The following is a 21,400-nucleotide window of genomic DNA, read 5'->3' as shown; positions in this document are numbered from 1 at the left end:
GTCATTTGCAACAACATGGATGGAGCTAGAGGATATAATGCTAAGTGAAATAAGTCCGTCAGAAGAATATAAATACCGTATGATTTCACTCATATGTGGAATTTAAGAAACAAAACAAATGAGCAAAGGAAAAGAGAGAGAAACAAACCAAAAAACAGACTCTTAACTATAGAGAACAAATTGATGGTTACCAGATGGGAAGTGGGTGAAATAGGTGATGGGGATTAAGGAGTCCACTTGTCATGATGAGCACGGGGTGATGTATGGAATTTTTGAATCACTATATTGTACACCTGAAACTAATATAGCAGTGTATGTTAACTATACTGCAACTAAAATTTTAAAAAAGAGAAATCTACATTTGAAATCCTTGAAATCATGCAGTATTAATAAGCCTTTCACAGCCTTAGCTAAGCCATACATCTTTAAAAATCTAAAATCTCTGAACAATGATTGATAGAATAAAAAGTCTCTGCATATTTAAGTGCCAGACATGTTACACGCATTATCTCTTTTAATTCATAAAAAAACAAAACAAAACCCTTCAAGGAAAATAAAGCTCAGAGAAGTTACCATGACTCATCTGGTGTTCTATGGCCTCTGAGTGACACACCTGGTGTTCGAACCCCATTTGTCTGACTCTGCTCCATACCAGGCTGCCTCTCATCCTTTGAAAACATGATGGGTAGATAAAAGAGGAAAAGTCAATGAAGGAGCATGTATTCATAAAACAATCCTCTATTGCTGCAAAAATACTCTAACCCACGCCCCCACCTCTCAAAAACCACTGTAATAAGCAGTCATGGAAATGAAAAAGAATCACAAGACCCACTAATGTAGAACCACAAGGGTCCCTGGCATACATAACACTGTGCAACTAACTAGTTACAGTTAGTAACAGTGTTACTAACTCAGTGACACCCTCATGGAAAATTTTATATATGTATACACACACATATATAAACCACATTTTAGTCTCACAATCACCTAAGGGGTAGGTTCAATTATGGTTTCAATTTTATAGTGGAAGAAACAGAATTGGAGAGAATTAAATGCCTTGTCTAAGTTCACACAGCCAGTGCTAGAGCCAGGAGTCAAACTCAGTTCTGATTCTACACCCGGTACACTCCACTGCATATCAGTTCTTTACCTGATATTTCATGCCTTCTACAAATTCACTGTTGGACCCAGAGACTAAGCCTGAGATTCACCTGTTATGGTGCGTATCTAATTCCAAGGCTGTCAGCCCCCAGAATGGCCCAGCTCCAAACTGCTGGTAGAGGGCAAGTCATCCTGCCCCACACAAGCAGCCAGCTGGCCCCAGTTATGGTTTAGGCAGCTAAGCAATTCCTACTGGGATTTTCTCTCTCAATCTTACTATTTTTTTCCAGGTTCGGTCAGTAGGTTAAGCACCCTCTGCTTTGGAAATCTTCAAGGCCCTTGAAAAAAGACAAAGCGTTTTGTATCTGCAGAAGAGGAGACCCCTGTCACATTTAGAGAACCCAGGAGTATTGGTCTCACCCTTGAGCCATCTGGGCCTTCCTTGCTTGCCTTCCCCAGCTCTCAGCTCTTCCTTCCCTAATACCACCATAAACCATTCGCTAACCCACACTGGGCTCAGGAGAAAGTCAGAACTTTACAAATAGCTTCATGTTATGGTCGTTGCTTTGAACTACCTAACCTCTTGGGTAAACTATGAAATTACAAAATTTAGCTTTTAAAGCAGTTGTTTTATGGCCAGCCAAGTCATGATACTGTCATCTCATCTCATACCGGGGTGACCTCATCCTCCATTATGGGCCTGAGATGCTAATCAAGAAAGGCCTGGATCTGGGGAGGTCCAGACAGTGAAAGCAATACCACAATAGGACAATTTTGTGCTCCTTTCTTTGGGCAGTGGGGAGGACCGGGGGTGCACGAAATGAGGAAACAAATACCTCTGGACACTGCTGCAGGCATTTTGAGTGGTAATACGGTTATGTGAGCTTGTCTGGGTGACACTGTGATGACCTGTCCAGCTCCATGCCCCTTCTAACGCCACCTAACCCCCACTGATTGGTTTTTTTCCCCTCCCTGTCAAGACTTGGACTCTGGGATTTATTCTATTCTGAATCAGGAGAAAATATAAGACATCTCCATCCACACCTCACCAGCTGAGGCTCAAGTAAGTAGTGTCTGGCCCTGCTCGGATCTCATAATTCCAGTTCCAGTAACTGGGCTCTTGTCCCTTCCCTAACGTCTAGGTTCCTGCCTTATACCCATTTCCTATGATTGAGCTCCTATCTTATTCCCTCAATATCTGAGACCCTGTAGTTCCCTAGGCATCCAAATTCTTCTAGCACTGAGGGGAGAGGGGGCTTCCTTGCCAGTTCCTCCAATCCCTACCCAACCTGGGTCCTTTCTCACAATTGGAGTACTTTAAAAAAAAAATTTTAGGTAAACTCTACACCCAATGTGGGGCTCGAGCTGATGACCCTGAGATCAAGAGTCACATGCTTTACAGACTGAGCCAGCTAGGTGCCCCTGGAGTACTTTAAAATTTACATATTTCAGTTTTAGATGTTATCATTTGATTCCCTGGTAGGAAAGAATAACAAATCAACACTCAGTTATGGTAAATGAATAAGCCCTAGAGATCTACTGTACAGTATAGTACTTATGGTTAATAATATCATACTGTATACTTAAAATTTGGCTAAGAAAGTAGATCTTATGTTAAGTGTTCTTATCACCAAAAATAATAGTAATAATAATAAAAAAAACCAAAGAGGATGAGATGAAACTTTTGCAGGTGATGGATATGTTTATGGCATAGATTGTGGTGATGGTTTCATGGGTATATATTTATCCCCAAACACATCAAGTTGTATATATTAAATATGTACAGCTTTTTATATGTCATTATGCTTCAATGAAGTAGTTCAAAAAATCGTCACTTATTTATCTCTGCCTGTTATCTCTCCCATCACCTCCTTATTTTTGTGAGTCATATTAACATTTCTACTTTGTTTAGATTTCTAACCTATTGGTAATGAGTCCTTGCCACCCTCAACTGCACTTCCTTGACACCGGCTCACTACCTAGACCCTTATCTAAAGTCTGCTGCTAGGCTCCCTGGTCCTGACCGCCAACCCACAACCTAGTCCTCCCTGGGCTGGTTGTTAAAACCTCCCCTTGACACTGACTCTGCTCCTCTTGGGTGTGTCTCTCCTTCAGTTATGCTCTGAGGCAGTTCTGGTATCACCATCTCCAGTTACCAGCGGGTCATGGGTAGGTCCCTTCATTCTGGCTCACACCCTCTGCTCTGAGGTGACATGGACAGATGCTTTGAACCCCCTTGTGCTCTAGGCTGTCCTGAACCATATGCACTGTGCAGGTACTATCCAGACTCCCTTGAAAGGAACCTTTACCAATAAATTAAAGAAAACCAGAGGATGTCCATCAATAGATGAATGGATAAAGAAGTGGTGTGTGTGTGTGCGTGTGCATGTGGAATATTACTCAGCCATCAGAAATAATGAAATCTTGCCCTTTGTGACAACATGTATGTATCTAGAGGGTATTATGCTAAGTGAAAGAAGTCAGACCAGAAAAAGACAAATACCATATGATTTCACTTTTGTGGAATCAAAAAAAACAAACAAATGAACAAACAAACAAAAGACAGAAACAGGCTCATAAATACAGAGAACAAACTGGTGTTTGCTGGAGGGGAAGGAGCAGGGGGATGAAATAAGTGAAGGGGAGTAAGAGGTACAAACTTCCAGTTATAAAATAAATAAATCACAGGGATAAAAAGCACAGCATAGAGAATATAGTCAATAATATTGTAGTAATTTTGTATGTTGACAGATGGTAACTACACTTATCATGGTGAGCATTTTGTAATGTATATAATTATTGAATCACTATGTTATATACCTGAAACTAATATAATATTGTATGTCTACTATACTTCAATTAAAAAAAACCAGAAGAAATAACATGCACCCAAAAGACCAGAAATCTAATGGCTTACAGAATAAACCTACATCTAATCACAGATTGGATTGAATGACAGTGTATGAGGTCATTTGGATATTTTTTATGCTCCACTCTCTCTCCCAAATCCCTTTCTGAGGGTCATTTTGTTTTGTTCCGAAGATTTCTGACTCCTTGCAGAAGAGTGATTCAGCCCTAGTCACAGCCTCCCGTATTAAGAAAAAGAAAGAAAAAAAAAAAGACAGTGGACTGGTAAGTAGCTAAAACTCATGCCCAGGGAGGAAAGGACTCTATTTCAGCTGTCCATGCCTCCTGCCACTGAGCAAGACTCTAGCCTAGGCCTAAGCAGGCCACAATCCTGACAGCCTCCAGACCTTTACTCATGCCCTCCTCCTACCTGTAATACCGCTCTTCCTCCACTCCATTTATCTGAACCATGCTCATTCTTCAAAACCCCTCGCTAGCTCTATTACCTCTTCCAGGAAGCACATCTGTGTCCTGCTTCTTAACCTCTACAGCACTTAAAATCTACACCACACAATTTAGTATTTAACTCATCAAACTCTTAACCTCTGTTGCTTCATGTAAGCTAGTTTATGCTCCACAATAGTACCCTAAGTATCCTTCTTGACCTCCCTCAGGACACTTTGCATAAGCCTGAGCCTGTAGTTGGGGCTCAGCAAAGACACAGTGGAGATGCTTGGTCTAGAAACAAAATCAGGGTTTTCCATTACTTTTGCACAACTGGCTAGAAAACAGAGTGCTCAGACGCAGCCATATATAAAAAAAAAAAGTCCAGCATCCTGGGAAGCAGCTATCGAAGACACCAAAGGTATTCCCAGGTCATCAAACCACAGAGTGTCAGAGCTGAAAGGAATCTTTACTCTCAAACTTTTAAACTGGGGCATGCACTCCTCTGGGGGGTCCATGGCAGTGTGCCAGGGGGTCCACAAAGCCACAGGATAAACATGGAATGCTTCCTTAGAGTGTCCTTTTTACTAGAGTATAAGAAATTTAAGGGGCGCCCGGGTGGCTCAGTTGTTAAGTGTCTGCCTTCGGCTCAGGTCATGATCCCAGGGTCCTGGGATCGAACCCCACATCGGGCTCCCGGCTCAGCGGGAGGCCTGCTTCTCCCTCTCCCACTCCCCCTGCTTGTGTTCCCTCTCTCTCTATCTGTCAAAAAAATAAAAAATATGTCTCTATCTGTCAAAAAAATAAATAAAATCTTAAAAAAAAAAATTTAAAATACTTCTATATTAAAACAAATATGGCTATATCGTGTAGGAAAATGCAAACTTTGCATACATTTTTAGAATAAAACATAAGACCTCAAAGATACTTGGAGCTTGCAGTAGGCTGCTTTGGGTTACCCCATTCAACCCCTCTCCCCTACCCATGCTGGGGATTTCATTTTTCCTCTCCTCTGTCATTAGGGTTACTTCAGTTAAAAAAACAAACTGAGGGTTGCTGGAGAGGAGGGAGGGGAGGGGACGGGGTGGCTGGGTGATGGACATTGGGGAGGGTATGTGTTGTGGGGAGCTCTGTGTGTTGTGTAAGATTGATGAATCACAGACCTGTACCCCTGAAACAAATAATACTTTATTTGTTTCAAATAAATAAATAAATAAAAAGTTTGGGGAGGCTGATCTAGTCCAGCCCCCTCTTTCCACAGTTAGGAAAACTGAGGTCCGCGGATGAGAAATAATTTAGCCAAAGTCCCAGACAGTAGTTCAGCAAGAGCTAGGACCACAATCACCCCCATCCGAATGTACATTTCTTCCTGGTGACTTGCTCCAGTAACTCTTGACCATGAACTACACTTGCTACTCCTTGCTAACTCTGTTCTTGCCCCTTGTAGCCTACAGCAATTTTTCTCTTTGCCATGGGTTATACAACCTATCCTTAGGGAAGCCTGTGGCACCAGCAGTTCTGAGAGCAGACCAGAACATTTAGTCTCTTTCTATAGCTTCAAACACAGCAAATAAAATGCTGAATATCCAGAAATCAGAGTGTAACTGATGAGATTTAAACCCCTCACAGAAATGGAATAAAGTCCCCAGTTTTAGGGAGAGAGAAGCAAAGCAGAGAGGCAGTCCTCCTAATTGGAGGCCATAGCCAGGAAGCAAAGAGCTGATCTTAAGACCCTGCTTTTTCCCTTCATTTATGTGTGAAAGAGATGCTAAAAGGCTACCTGGGCAAGGTTCCAAGGAAACTGGGACCTCAGAGAAGCCCCCCAACTGGCTTCTCTATCTCCTGAGGTAAATGTGTCATCAGGATGTGGGACTAAAACATCTCAGGTTAAAAAAAAAAAAAAAAAAAGGAAGTGACTTTGGATTCAAATGAATTTAGCTTCACAACCCTCATATATATTCTTTGGGCAAATAAGCAGGAGCTCTGTAGATTCACATACTTTCATCCACCTATTCACACCTTAAACACACAACTCTTGCTATTACACAGACATAAGCAAATTCTTCTGCACAGTGTCACAAATACAAATATAAGCATGCATTTGTGTTGGGAAAACCAGTACAATCATAGTCTTGGCCCACACTTCTCCCCCAACACTCAGCTCCGAACCTACACATCCACCATTGATACTCATATTCACAGTCACACACTCCAGGTTGAGAATTGACCCAGGTTTCCAGGGTTAGAGCCACATTCCACAGTGTCCCATTCCTCTCAAAGAACTAACAGACCATTTCACAAAGATGTCATCACCTGCCAACTAATGGCAAGTTCCAGCCAGAATAAATGGTTCATTACCTATCCCCATTGCAGGTAGGCCCAAAGGAGACTTGAGACTTGACTCTCACTGCAGGAGACTGACCAGACAGGTAAGATGGGGGCTTGTTCCAGCCAAAGAGACTTCCTTTCCTCTTTGGGCCCTAGAGTTGGAGTGGGGAAATCGGAATGTAGTCTGACTTTTTGCAGACTTCTCAAACTCAGCTAAACACCCCCTAGAGGAAAAAAAAGACTGCTCTTTTTACCTGGATTTTTCTTGTCCAGAAGAAGATTGGGTAACATCATAACACTGTCTCTTTTGAACCAGGTCCCAACACTTTTTCAGAGTAGTGTGGTGACCAACAGGATGGACTCTGAGGCCACTTTCCAGGGTCTGAATTTCAGCCCCAGCACCTATAATCTGTATCACCTTGAGCAAGTTACTTAATCTTTCTAGCCCTCAGTTTTGCCATCCATTAGAAATCGGAATAATAATAGCATCTACCTGGTGGTGGTGTGATGTGATTTAAATGTAAGGCACTTAGATAATGCCGGGCACTTAGAATGCTCAGTATATGGAATTTACAAAAGAGCAATTTCCTGTTTTTCTCAGACCGCCACTCTGTCATTACCTGCCTGCCCACAGACAGGTGACAGTTTGGTCACCTCATTTCTGAGACAAGCCTCTAAAGCCCAGAGAGAACAAGACTGGCCCAATATCACAGAGAAGGAGTAATAGAATTGAAACTGATTGCTTTGGGATGACTCGGCCAGTGTTCTCATCTCTCCCTTAGGAAAAAATGAGCATGGCTTGAGGAAACCTGGGGAGGAAATAGGACTGGGGCCAGGCAGGATGTAAATAATACTAAGAACAATGACCACTTAATATGTGCCAGGCACAGGTTTAAGTACATTCTGTGTATTATTTCATTTAAACCTCACAGCAACCCTAGGAGGTCATGACTATCATCATCGTCATCATCATCCAGAAAGAGGAAACTGAGGCTTCAACACCTAGAATCGCTTCAAGTTGGGATTTGAACCCAGGCAGTCTGACACCAGAGATGAAGTGTGCAACTGCTACACTATATACTTTTCCACAAGGAAAGCAGAAAGAAAGGAAAGGTAGGAACAAAGGATAAAGGAGCAATACAAGTTCTTTTTGAAGTAAATAGACCGAGGCGGTGTAATGCTAGGGTCAGGTCCTAACTTAAAATCAACAGTTTAAGTCCAACCTCTGCTACCAATTATTGAATATCTTTGTGCCTCAGCTTCCTCAGCTGTGAAATGGGAACAAAACTGTTTCTCAGAGTTGTGATAAGGCTTAGGAAGATAATGCACGTAAAGCACCTAGGGCAATGCTTAACCCAAGGTGAGCGCCCAGTAAATAGGAGCAATTGATGGTATTAACTACACTCCCTTCAGGATTTGCCTAGCAATACAGCTCCCCATGCCCCTTCTCAGGGAAACTAAGTTAGAAAGGAGAAAACATTTATAAGCTGTAGGGAAAATTAAGAACTAGGCTGAGCAACAATTCCAGACATCTTTCCCACCTCCTGGGTGTGTAGGGGGCAGTGGGTGGTGGGGGTGGGGAGTGACGACCAGCATTATTAGCCTCACTGTCTCCTTCCTCAAGGAACAGATCCCAGCGGGCTGCCCCCAGTTTCTGGTCGCTTACAGCCCGAGTCAGAACTCTCTTGTTTCTTAAGGAGTTTTTCTTTCTATGTCTTTTTCACATAGGTTGCTTTATTTTTCATATCAACCCTATGAGATATTGGGAAAGAAGGATGGAATCTCAGATGTGTTGAGTGTCTTCTATGTACCAGACAGAATGCTGGACACTTTCCATCAGTGACTTCATTACATCCTCACAACACCGCTGTGAAGTCATCTTCACTTTAAAAGTGTTGTCCTCAATCCAGTGTGGGTTGCTTCTTTTTTCATGTACATTTTCCTCTCATCCCATATATCCAACACAACCCTGGCCAGAGGTTGTGTCCTGCTGAGGGTTTTCTATTAACCAAAATATTCTGATATCTCACTGTCTTCAACACACTGATCTTTGCATAATCCCAAGACCCATAAATTGACAGTAATTTGTCCCCAGTGGATCTGAGATGAAATTACGACTCTGCTTATTAACTATATGATTCTGTGTTAGTCACCTAACCTCCCCTCTAAAATAGGGATATGGCACTTCCTAATCCACAATGTCGTGAAAATTAAATAACTCTCATAAAAGTGCTGTCAATTGGAGCACTTCATGGAAACATTGTTTATAATAGAATCATCAGGGGGCGCCTGGGTGGTTCAGTCAATTAAGTGTCCACTCTTGGTTTTGGCTCAGGTCTTGATCTCTGGGTTGTGAGATGGAGCCCACCTCAGCTCTGCATTCAGCACGGAGTCGCTGGCTTGGGATTCTCTCTCCCTCTCCCGTTGCCCCTCCCCCCACTCACTCTCTCTCTCTCAAATGAATAAATAAGTAAAATCTTTAAAATAGAATCATCAGTCAGCTTAATCTCAGAAAAGCCCCAGAGGGGCGATAGAATGCTTATATCCCTGACCTTTGATCAGGTAGGACACCAGATCTGCAACTGTGGTTGGTGACTTTAAGAATGTTGGGGGACAAAGAATGCAGAAATTCCCTGAAGTAATTGTTGAAGAAATGGCCTTTCACCATTATCAACGCGTTATTTATGTCATCACAGAGACATCTAAATCCTTTACAATCACATACTTCTCAAAGCAGTTTCATCTACATTGTTTCATGTGACATTAAAACTCCCAAGAATTAGTCTTTATCATTTAAATTGTCCCATTTGCTTTGTTACTCTTTTCCCCTTCCTGGAAGTGGCCCATCAAAATTTGCAAGATCCTTCCCATCTTCCCTTCAAGGTCCATCCATTACAAAGGCCACACTTTGGCCCAGAATCTAGCCCTAAAGCCCCAGATCAGTCTTCTTTCTGCCTTCTGAATTCACACAGCACTGTGCACCTTATACTAGCTGGTATTCTAGACGTTTAAAGATTTTATTTATTCGAGAGAGAGACAGAGAGAGCACAAGCGGGGGGAGGGGCAGAGGGAGAGGGACAAGCAGATTCCCAGCTGAGTGCGAAGGGGGTGCTCCATCCCAGGACCCCGAGATCATGACCTGCGCTGAAGGCAGCCGCTTCACTGACTGAGCCACCCAGGCCCTCTAGTCTTTTATGTACTTGTCTTAACCTCCGCCCCTCTGCCCTACCTTCTCACTAAATTCACCACCTCTTCAAAGGGAAGAATGAAGAACGAAGGAATGATTTCCTCGTTTTTTGTCAGTCCCACTTTCAAAAGCTTTTTATTATGAAAGAGTTCACGTGTGTATGTTTTTATATCAAGTAGAGGGAATTTAAATTGAACATCCATGTACCCATCACCCAGCCTCAACAATGCGTAACCTATGAACAGTATCATTGCAACTATACCTCCACTCCCTCTGCCGTCTCACACTGGATTACAGTAAATCCCAGATAGCCTGTCCTTTCATCCATAAATACTCCAATAGGGACGCCATCGTTTGCATTTCTGTGTCCCTTACAATGGGAAGAGCATTTTCATCTGTGTCCCCGACTACTGGGAGCACATCAGAAGATGATTTCTGAGCACCTACTGTGTGCCGGATCTTGTGCTTGGCTCAGGAGGTTCTGTCTTAGGCTAAGGAGGCACACCAGAACCAAGCCACGATGTTCCAAACCGAGAATTGCTACAGTTCCACAGAGTGAGCCTGCGGTGCACGTGGGTGCCCAGGAGCAGGAATCAAATTGCCCTAACTGAAGAGCTAAATCGGTTTTCTTCTCAGGGAGACCCTGAGTTCAAACTGGCCGTGAGACACGGGTTCTCCAGCAGGAGGCGCTGCAAAGGCGGGAGTGCGGTGGAGGTGGAGGTGCTCGCTCTGCTCAGCTTCTCCTGCGGGAGACGGTAAGACAGCCAGAGCCCACTGCGGGTGCAAACTGCAGGCAACAACGCAGGTGAATAAGCGAGCGGGTCGCTGAGCGCCAGGGCCTGAGAGGGGCCCCAGGGTTCAGGTGTGGGGCAGAGGCGTGGGGGAGCTGGGCAGGCTGGGCACCTGCTCCCCAGGTCTTCTTGACGCTACGGGTTGCCCTTGACTGCCGCCAGTTCCTGCTCCAACTGCGGCTCTTCCTGATAGAATATCTCGGAGCAGGACACAGGACACAGCAAGGAAACACCTGTTTCCAACAAGAAAAGAGGTGGGGGGAAGCCCCCACCAGCCTTCCAATGGCCTCTCATCGGGTTTGCTCTCAAGAGCCTTGTAAAAGCGCGCCCAGAAAGCCAGTGGAGATCGGTTTTCAAAAAGATCACTTTCTATTTCTTACTCCCCCATACTTTTCCTAAGCTGTAAACGTCCCTTAAAAAAAAAAAAAAAAAGGCTTCTTTCCTCCGTGGGGTTTCCCGCTCCTCCCAGACCCCTTAAAGACCCCGCCTTGGTGCCGGCAGGGACCGCTACCACCCCCATTCCCAAATTTTGCAACTTCATTCGCTTCCGGATTTTTCACTTCCTCAGCCCCCACCGACCTACAGGTGGGGAGTGGGACTGGGGATGGGCAACAGAACAAAGAAACCAAGGAGCCCCAGTCCCGGGCCAGGCGCCCCTTCTGCAGTTTTCGACCAGCTGGGGAACCAGAAGGGCTCAGGAAAGCGTGAACCCCCAGCCCTGGTCTCAAGCCACTTTCCGAACGCGAGGAGCCTGACGACGCGTGGGAGGTGGGAACTGCCCCCGCGCAGCCAACAGACCTCCACTCAACAGGCCTGAGTGGACGTGGGCGCCAACAGTCTCCACGCACTGGGCTCCGTTATTTCATCAGCAGTTTCAGAAAAACCTGCCAAAAGCAGTTATGCCTCACTGCAATGTGTAGCTTTTTCCTGCCATTTTTTTCATAATAAAAGAGGGAGTGAAGCTCGCTCGCTCTCTCCTCCCTCACCCCCTCCCTTCCAAAAAGAGCCAAATGGATACAAGGGGGGGGGACCCACACACCAATCTCCGAGGGGATGCCAGTGAGGTGTGGCTTGTATTTAAATATCCAATATGTCAATGTAAGGGGAGTGGGTATGTATATAAAGTGCCGTTTGCATCTGATAGCTCGACGAAGCCAGCTATGAGAGGCCTAGGAAGATGGACGCGTAAGGGAAGCGCCACTTTGACTGAGAGCAAGGTCAGGAGCTCGTTGCCCCGCCGCTGAGAAGTTCCTTGGACGCGAACAGACGTCGACTGCAGCTAGGCAGAGCGCGGAGCGAGCGAGGGAGCGAACAAGCGCCGCGGAGTCGCCTGCGCTCGCTGAGGGGAGAGGTAGTTGGCGCCCCGCGGCCCCAGCTCGGCCCCGCGCACCCCGCCATGGCGGAGGTGGGGGGGGTCTTCGCCTCCTTGGACTGGGATCTGCACGGCTTCTCCTCGTCTCTGGGGACCGTGCCCTTAGCTGACTCCCCGGGTTTCCTGAACGAGCGCCTAGGCCAGATCGAGGGGAAGCTGCAGCGCGGCTCGCCCACAGACTTCGCCCACCTGAAGGGGATCCTGCGGCGCCGCCAGCTCTACTGCCGCACCGGCTTCCACCTGGAGATCTTCCCCAACGGCACAGTGCACGGCACCCGCCACGACCACAGCCGTTTCGGTGAGGACGCGGCCGGGAGGGACGGGAAGCAAGCGGACGGCTCGCTGGGGAGCCAACGGCGCGGGGCTCCGGCTCTGGGCCCGCGCGGGCCGCCCCCAGCTCCGTGCCGTCCGGGCCCGTCGAGGCGGGAGACGGCCAGGGACGCGGGGCAGGCGGGATCGGACGGCGCAAACTTGAGCCGCGCGGCGTCAGGGCGCCTGGCACCCTCAGACGCTCTCGGGAGGAGGCGGGGGCGCCTTGAGGTGCGGCCTCTCATTCCCCCACTCCACCCTTCTTCCCTCCCCCGTAGCCGGGGGAGCATTCTGACACCCGACGCCGCGCTTAGGATGAAAAGCAGGTGGAGCTGGAGAAGGGTAGGAGCGCCCGCCACCCGCCGAGGAGGCCAGGGACCGTGGCTGTGGCGCGGCGTCTCGAGGGCAGCGGGGTTGTCGCGGCCGACTGTCTGCCGCAGAAGCCTTCCTGGGCTGTGGATGTGGTGGGCGCGCGGTCCGCGCCGGAATCGCTTTTGGCAGACGGGGACTCGGCAGCCGGCAGCCGTGGCACCTGCCTGCGTCTGGCTTGCTCTGCCCGGGGAGGAGGCCAGTCCAGGCAGCAAGGCGCGAGCTGGGTCTTGGAGAAACTGGGGCAGCCTCCCGCTGTCCACTCTGGAAGGGCACAGCCCTGGGTCTGCTTTTGCCTGGACATACGTCTGGACTCCTTGCCTCACAGGGAGGAAACGGTCCTGGGCCCACTCCCAGCCCCAGAAACAGGTGTCTCCTGGGCCCAGGACAGGAAATGTACAGGCTCCGAACAGGATTTTCTCTGCTCAACACCCGGCGGATTGTTGAAAGGGCACAGCTGCCTGTCTCACATACAAAACATAATTAGTATAAACCTTGATGTGGGATGGAGATCATTAGGTTTCTAAACAAATGTGTTCATTCCTCAGTAATTTGGCCATTTTTATTTTCAATTTCCTATTCTCTACTAAACCATAATTCAGGTGCTGTGACAGCTACCTTTACTTGGGAACCCCATCCCCCAATGCCCTCTACTTCTTCCCAAGAATCCTGTGGCCCAAGGACACCTTCTATCCCTAGGCCAGTAAGAGGCCCTGCCAACCCTCCGGCGTGATACCCGTTGCCTTCTTTATCCCCCCCCCCCCCCCTTCCCCCCCCCCCCAACCTCCCCATCCGCCTATTCCCCTGCCTTGCTAGAGCTGCATCTGGAGTGCACAGTAAAAGGCAGGGCGGGGGCAGGGGTGGGGGTCCCAGAGGCCAGTGCCTGGGCAAGGCCAAGTCTAGCAAACAACTTAAGGTCAGGGCTGGTCTTCCTTGCTGGGAGCAAGCAGGAACCCTAATGAGGTCTATGTCATCTTGGAAAAAGGCCCTCACAGATCTGGAGGACAGTGGGTTGTGTGTGGGGTGGGAGTAATGGAGGGGTGCAGGTGTCTGTATGAATTTGCAGCAGGTCCTCCAAAGGGTGATAGGTGGGGTCAGGGAAGAGGGAGTATTAACTTGGCTCCTTCCCCTTCCATCACTCGTGACTTTGCAGTTCCCTTTTGTTCCTCTTCGGAAGGAATGGGACTCCCACCCCGGCCTCAGAACCTCCCAAAGTCTCCCAGAAATGGCCTGAAGATATTGGAGTAGCTCATTCCTGGTATATAAAAAGAAAAATCGCAAAATGAGGGAGAAATGTAGGGTGGGAGCAACAGAGGTGGAGAAACTATGAGCTTGGCTTCCAGCAGCTAGTGTTTGTCTGACTCCGTGCCTGAGCTGAGCCCAATAACCTACAAGGTCAACATAAATTAGTAATAGGCTCTTGGGATAAGTGGTCTTTAATTACCTCCCTAAGGACACATCTTGATTTCCTTTCATCTCTCAGGCCTGCTAAGGGTAAGTTTAAGGAGAAACCAAAGGAAATAAAACTGGCAGGAGGAAGGGATGTTTTCATTGCTGCTTCACTGACTGCTTCATTTTTGGTTTTGCCTTTTAAAATAACACTGCCTGAGACCACCTCTGCACCACCTTTTCCCTTTCCTCCTTCCCTGGCTTCCTGGCAGTTCCATGTATTTCCTGTAAAGGAAATGATAACTAGTCAAAGCTGTCTCTTTGTAACCTCCCCTGCCAACTTTCAAACACACATTTACTCTTTCTCAGTTTAGCTTTTGGCAAAGAAAGAGGTGGCGTTTGAGTTTGCTAACTCTCCTCCCTCCACATTTGAGTTAATCAGCCAGGGTATTCAATAAATCGAAACTTTAACATTCCATAAGTGCCTTAGCAGTCAACATTCCAGCAGGGTAAAGTAGGCCAGACTTAAGATATAAAATATTATAGATTTCTGCTTGGGGGGAGGAGGTAGTCTCCAAAGGCCATGTAAAGTAAATAGCTATTTGTTGTAATTGGAGAGCAGGGCCCCCAAGGATTACCCTGGAATCCATGTGTTCAGAACGAGTCAGGCTGAGCCCAAGAGCAGTCACGACTCCAAATAATAACCTGTTGGCATAGCCTACACTCCCCCCCCTCCCCCACTCCATTCTTCAATCAGTGGTTGGGAGTATTTCAATCTCTGCTTGGCTGGTGGCATTTACATGAGGTTCACGGGGTACTGACATTCCTGAGGGGGCACCTGTGGACTGGCAGAGCAGAGCCTGGGAGCCAGACTAGAGGAGAGGCCTCCCACCAGGTGTGAAGGGGCAGGCTAATGCAGCTGCTTTGGTTTTTGAGCAGTCTGCTCCTTAGTTGTCAGGATGCCAGAGCAGCACTGTCTTGGCCCCGAAGGCCCTGAAAGGATGACTGAGGGGGCTCAGGCAAATCATGGAGCCAGACTGATTCAAGGACACGTTAGCCAACAGTCTAGCGAAGTTCTGGAGCAGTGGAGCTCAGGACAGATCTGTTTTGACTGAGGCCATGGGGGAAAAGATGGAAGAAGAGTCTGGAAATTGTCAAGCGGAGGCCAGAGCCTGAGATGGACAGGTCAAGATGGAGCAGAGTAGAGGGAGGTCCTGGACCTCGAAGGGGGCGAGAGTACTGAAGACAAACATTGTCTGCTTGATACTTGGCCTCCACACTTCGCTGTTAATACCCCTCTCCAACTGTAACTGGGAAAATGTGAAAACGGCTTGTTTTCTCTCTCCCTTCATGCTGGCTGGGATTCAGGAGGTTTAGGAGTATCTGTTCCATCATCATGTGCCCCTGGGTTCCCACAGTTTGAATCCAGCTAATAGGAAAGTTGGCAAAGGAAAATGATGCCCCAAGACAGCTGGGCAGGGATGATTCCAGCTGTTGGAGACCCCTGTTACTGGACACAACCCAAGTGGCTTCCTGTATGATCTGTCCTTTGGCATCAGGGTTAACAGAGAGTTGGAGAAAAACTGTGGTGACTCAAATGGCCACACCTCTTGTGTTTCATGATTTGTTCTCACACCAGGTCTTGGCCGGTGAGATCACAAGCTGCCCTCTGCTACTTCATGAGCTCAGGGTGGTCAGAGACATGAGATACTTAGAGAATGAAGGAACTAAGATTTGAAGCTCAGAAGCAGTTTGTCTAAGCAGAAGAAAGAATTGGCGGCTCCAGCAGGTTGGTGTCCCTCAAAGTTTAGCACACAGAACCGAACCGTGACCTGGTTTCTTGTTTGCCTGCCATACTGGCCACTCTCCTTTGAATACACTCCTGTTTCTCCGTAGACCTCTTTAAACACAGTAGAACTAAAACCAGTGTTCAGTGTGGTCTAAGGCGGGACAGAGTGGGGCCGTCTCTTCCCTTTTGCCGGTTGCTAGGCCTCTGTCAGTGCAGCCTTCGGTCACATTAGCTTTTCTTTGTTTGTTTCACATTAGCTTTTCGATAAACTTTAGTTTTTACATGACTAGTTCTACATCAGCTTTTTAATATCATGAATCACCCATACTGAGCTTACCTTGTTCAGTCAAATCTCTTGGTCATTGTCGTGTGTGTTTTGCTAAGCCACATCTCCACATTCCAGAGGTGGGCTGACTTGTATTTAAAGCAAATGCATGGAAACACAAAAGAATATTACGTGTTTTCAAGAAAATATACATGGTTGCCTGAAGTGGGGAGGAGGATGAGAGCAGAATACAGAAATAAAAAGAAATAATAGATGAATAAAAAGCCCTTGCACAGACCAATTATGATACCAGGCCATAAGACAAGGAGTCCGATTAACTCAACTGTCTGCACTTGAGGCTCACCATCCCCCAACAAAACCCAAGCACAACACATCTTGAGTAATCGGTTTGGGGACCAAAGTGCAGGACTTTACATTTATTCTAATTAAAGCTTATTTTGTTGGAGTCAGCTCATTTTCCCATCCTCTTGAAATCTCTTTGGATTTTGATTGTTGTGTCACCTCCTCGGCTGTACATCTTCTGGAACTAGGGTAAGTGGTTCCCCTATGTCCTCTTACAAGTCATTTATTAAAATGTTAAACAAGGCAGAACCCAAATCGGACAACTTGCGCAATGCAACTAATGGGTTTGATCCATCACATCCCTTCCTGCTTAATCCCTACTTGACACCAGCTAGTTGCCCTTCTCCTCCTACCATCTTGTGTCAGTCTCTTTTCCCAAAATGCCTTCCTTGTACTGTAGGAGTTAAGAGCAACCTGACTGAGAATAAAACTTGAAGGATTTCAATGTCAGAGGCCATACGATGGCAACAGACCTTTGCATTCTTCAAAGAGATCCAAGTGAGTCGTGGAAACATGTGCCCTAAAGCTGCCACATCTGCACACCCATCCACCAGCCCAAATCACTGGGGCTTTTCAGGAGACTTCCCACTGGAGCTTTGAGTCCAATTTCAAAATTAACCACTTCATTTCTTAAGTAATCTTTAAGGAATCAGTTCCACTCCCTATGTAGATTACATAGAGTATGATTACTCTTAAGAATTGCATTTTTGGGGGTAAGAAAAGCAGCCAGATGTGAGCTCATTTCATACCTTTGGATGCCTCTGTGAGTCAGTCATATCAAGCTTTGGTCTGTACGTTGGAAGACATGGTTAGAGACAGGAATATCAAAGAGGAATCTACTTGACCGCTATGTCTGTATCCATAGAATAAAAGATGTGCTATCTTAGGACAAAACTGTAGTCTTCAGCGCCACCAGGTTTTAAGTTCTGGGTCCTTTTTCCCCTCTTAGAAGTTGATTTTTTTTTTTTTTTCTCCTGCTGCTGCTGGGTAAATGAAAACATTTCCAACTCCTCACCTCTATCCTTGTCAGCTAGAGGGATGTTTCTGAATGTCTTCCAAACTTTCCCTTTAAAGTTGCAACATCTCAAATCAGTCTCAAGTCGAGTACTACCTGTCAACTCTTTGCCATGGATAAACTTAAAATTCTAAAGAGACAAGGGGAAAAACGACAGGCTTGTCAGCCTGGGACTGCACTGGCTAAGAGCATATTTTAGGAGAAAGCTCTCACCAGGCCATGTTTTTCCCTACTGCCATAGGCAGGAGACACAGACTTAGTGAGTAGACTGTGTGGCCTTTGTTAGAGTCAGCTGCAGGCAGTTGACAGCCTCATGTGGCTTTAAGGACATGGGAGCTAAGAGGGTGCAAAACAAATTCAGCCTAGAGGAGAAGAAGGTAATGCTGTGTGCTCTAGGGAGGAGGGAAGTGACTTTGGGAAGATACAGAAATCTAGCCACATTCTTCCATTTAGAAAGCTACCCTCCCATTTCTTGAAATGGTGGTATTTAACAGCAATAGTACCTTGTAATCATGGAGCTTTCATAGCCAAAACCTGCTCGTGGTCTCTTCCTCATAATATCTCTAAGAGTGTTGAGTAACAGATTGTTTCGCCCCTCTTACATGGGGATAAACCGAGGCCCGGGGAGACTCAGTACATTTTCTGAGGTTCCATTCTTGCTGCAAAAGATGGCTTCATGAGGTAACTCACCAAAGGCATACAGGGCTGGCCTCCAGTTGGGGATAAATGACTGGTAGCTCATGTCACCTGAACAGCTCCCTCTTAGCTTGACATCAGTAATAGAAACGGCATTCACTTTTTTGCTCTAGGAATCCTGGAGTTTATCAGCCTGGCGGTGGGGTTGATCAGCATCCGGGGAGTGGACTCTGGCCTGTACTTAGGAATGAATGAGCGAGGAGAACTATATGGGTCGGTAAGTTGAAGGTTTTCTTTTCATCAGAGGCCATTACCACCGGTGTTTGGACTATGTAAGGCAAAAACATAAAAGCATTTATCTTGCACTTGAAATACTTCTATCAACTGCGAAGGATTAGTGTCTTCTAGGTGCTTCTTGGCTGCCCAGGAGCTTGCTATATAATAACACTTTCACTCATCCAGTTCCCATCAAAACAGCAGCTTTTCTATGGTACCTTTGCTTTCACCTCTTCCATTAGAGGCCCAGCCAGCCTGGTGATAACAGTAAATTGTGCTGGTTTGTCAACAGAGGGTAAGGGTTGGGGGCATTTGCACTCCCGAGGAGCACCTATGAATTTTACTGGGCACCTAGAGGAGTAGCAGACGAGCTGGCACAAAAATAGGCAGTGGAAGGGCAGGCCTTCAGATAGAGATTCTGAGATTGAAAACACAGTCCCTGATTTCCAGACTGCTTCAGCTGAATCCCAGAGGCAAAATGAAACAAAAAATGAAGAGTGAGGGTTCCGGGGTCTGGTGACAGCCCTAAGTCCCCAGCTAGGACTGGGTTGGCCGCAGTACATGTTCTCTATTCTGGAAGCTAGCCCAGAGCTGGGGAATGGTGAGTGACTTCGCTGACCTTAACCCTTTCGGGGGAGCCCAACTCCTGGGTTTGCCTTTTGAGTCACAGAGCATGCTTTCTGGCTGCCTGCACCCCATGAACTCAGAGCACATTTTTCCCTGACACCTAAGAGATAGGCCTGTCCCCAGCACTCCGTATCGGCAACCCCAGCAAGTAGTATGCCAGCTGGATCAAGTGTGAGAAGGCACAGAGGCAAGAGACCTGCCTCAGGAGCTGCTAGCTTGAAGTAGCCAGATTGGAGGAACTTTTCAAGGAGATCTTTTCTGAGCTTTCCAACTGACAGGCCTGAGACCCTTCATTAGGAGAGATCATAACTCACCTCCCATGGAGCTTTATATAGATCCAAGGCCTTTGCCTGTTAGGTGACATGGTTGACTGTAATCTCAATGGATTTGACATTATTTGCCCGAAGTAGGGAGAAAACTCGGGGGCCAGAGGAGCATTGGGAGGCCATAGCAGAAATTCTCAGGCTCAGAGAGCCAGGTGAGGCCATCTCTTTTGGTCTCCTGCCTTTGGGAAAGATCTCACCTAAAACATTTCTGTGTGGTTCATGAAAGAGGATGAAGGCCATACAGACAGGACTGTTTTGTGCTATTTGGAAAGAAGATGCCTCAGGAATACTGGGAAATAGGACTGAAATTTTCTAACATCAGTGTGTTATTGCTATTTCTGCAAGCTGGGATGGGAGAAATAGTCATATAATAGGCTCTGCTTTATTTTCTCATCTTCACAGAAGAAACTCACACGTGAATGTGTGTTCCGGGAACAATTTGAAGAAAACTGGTACAACACCTATGCTTCCACCTTGTACAAACACTTGGACTCGGAGAGACAGTATTATGTGGCCTTGAATAAAGACGGCTCACCCCGGGAGGGATACAGGACTAAACGACACCAGAAATTTACTCACTTTTTGCCCAGGCCAGTAGATCCTTCTAAGTTGCCCTCCATGTCCAGAGACCTCTTCCGCTATAGGTAATGGACCCCTAGTGTGACCTCTGTGACCCCTGTACTCTAGGGCCACAGTCGTCTCTGCAAGCACTATACTCATAGCTTTTCAATCCTCTTTCCTATCAATTTAGATAACAGAGGACTACTTCCTGTTCAACTCAACCCAGCTGTTCCTTTGTTCAAAGTGTATATCAAGGTTGGGTTATTTGGGGGAGGGAGATGGGTGGAGGGGGTGGGCTGGAGGGAATCCTGTATATACTTTTTTCTTTACTCATGTTCTTTCCCCTGAGGTGGCACAAGAAAGAATGGGGGCCCCTGCCAAGGGCCAGGGATATCTTGCCCCACAATCTACCCAAATACTTTGACATTGGGTAAATGAAAAGCCAAGGAATCTCCATAGATGCTACATGCAGAGCTTTGGAAAAGTCTCATTAAAATCCTTGGGTCTATGACCTGGTGCAGGCCATCCCTACATTGGCTCTAGAGATTTCCCACCTGTCCTGACATGCAGTTTTCCTGCCATTGGAAGTGGGAGATGGGGTAGGTTGTAAGAAAATGATATTAAAATGTAAGCATGGATACTGTGCATAAGAACAAACTATTTATGAAATGTATATGCTATTTATTTTATATATTTATTTATTTCAAAATAATTTTATTTTTAATGAGAGATGCTATGACTGGATTTTCATCAGAAAGAATAAGGTCCTACTGAAACAGGATAAATGAGCTATTAAAGGCTTTTATTGGCAATAAAATTTTATATTGTAACCATTGTCTAATTCCATTGAGTTGTACATTTAGTAGGATTAGAAGGTTGGTTAGCTTCTCTCTCTCCAACCTATTAGAATCTCCTGATGTCAGCATCACACTGCCTAGCCTAGATGACCCATCACCAACAACACTAGCATTATTTAGGGGCCTTATCTGAAGTCCTTTCTGGTTCTTTGACTTCATTTTGGGGGGGAGTTGCTTTTTTTTATGATGTTCAGTTAGCCACCACATAGAACATCATTAGTTTTTGATGTAGTGTTCAGTGATTCATTAGTTGCGTATAACACCCTGTGCTCATCACAACACATGCCCTTCTTAATACCCATCACCCGGCTACCTCATCCCCCCACTCCCCCCTCCCCTCTGAAACCCTCAGTTTGTTTCCCAGAGTCCTGAATCTCTCATGGTTTGTCTCTCTCTCTGATTTTCCCCCCTTCAGTTTTCCCTCCCTTCTCTTATGGTCCTCCGTGCTATTCCTTATGTTCCACAAATAAGTGAAACCATATGATAATTGACTTTCTCTGCTTGACTTATTTCACTCAGCATAATCCCTTCCAGTTCCATCCATGTCG

General features: G+C 46.4%; 1 protein-coding gene across 1 annotated transcript; it reads left to right on the top strand.

Moving 5' to 3' along the window:
* Positions 1–11,862: 11,862 nt before the first annotated feature.
* Positions 11,863–20,784, top strand: FGF16 (fibroblast growth factor 16). The gene is made up of 3 exons (XM_032387916.1): positions 11,863–12,368; positions 18,379–18,482; positions 19,837–20,784. Exons 1-3 carry the CDS (start codon positions 12,095–12,097, stop codon positions 20,080–20,082), a joined length of 624 nt encoding a protein of 207 aa, XP_032243807.1. The 5' UTR covers positions 11,863–12,094; the 3' UTR covers positions 20,083–20,784.
* The last annotated feature ends 616 nt before the right edge of the window (positions 20,785–21,400 follow it).

The sequence above is a fragment of the Phoca vitulina genome, unplaced genomic scaffold, assembly GCF_004348235.1.
Source record: "Phoca vitulina isolate PV1807 unplaced genomic scaffold, GSC_HSeal_1.0 scaffold51, whole genome shotgun sequence".
In the NCBI taxonomy this organism is placed as follows: domain Eukaryota; kingdom Metazoa; phylum Chordata; class Mammalia; order Carnivora; family Phocidae; genus Phoca; species Phoca vitulina.
The sequence above is the reverse complement of the archived record's forward strand: the minus strand, read 5'-3'. Positions and strand labels throughout refer to the sequence as shown.

Excerpts from the sequence above, each read along its gene's own strand:
- FGF16 (XM_032387916.1), top strand. The coding sequence starts at position 12,095 with ATGGCGGAGGTGGGGGGGGTCTTCGCCTCCTTGGACTGGGATCTGCAC. Across the intron at positions 12,369-18,378 it reads CCACGACCACAGCCGTTTCG|GAATCCTGGAGTTTATCAGC; the intron begins GTGAGGACGCGG and ends TTTTTGCTCTAG. Across the intron at positions 18,483-19,836 it reads GAGGAGAACTATATGGGTCG|AAGAAACTCACACGTGAATG; the intron begins GTAAGTTGAAGG and ends TCATCTTCACAG.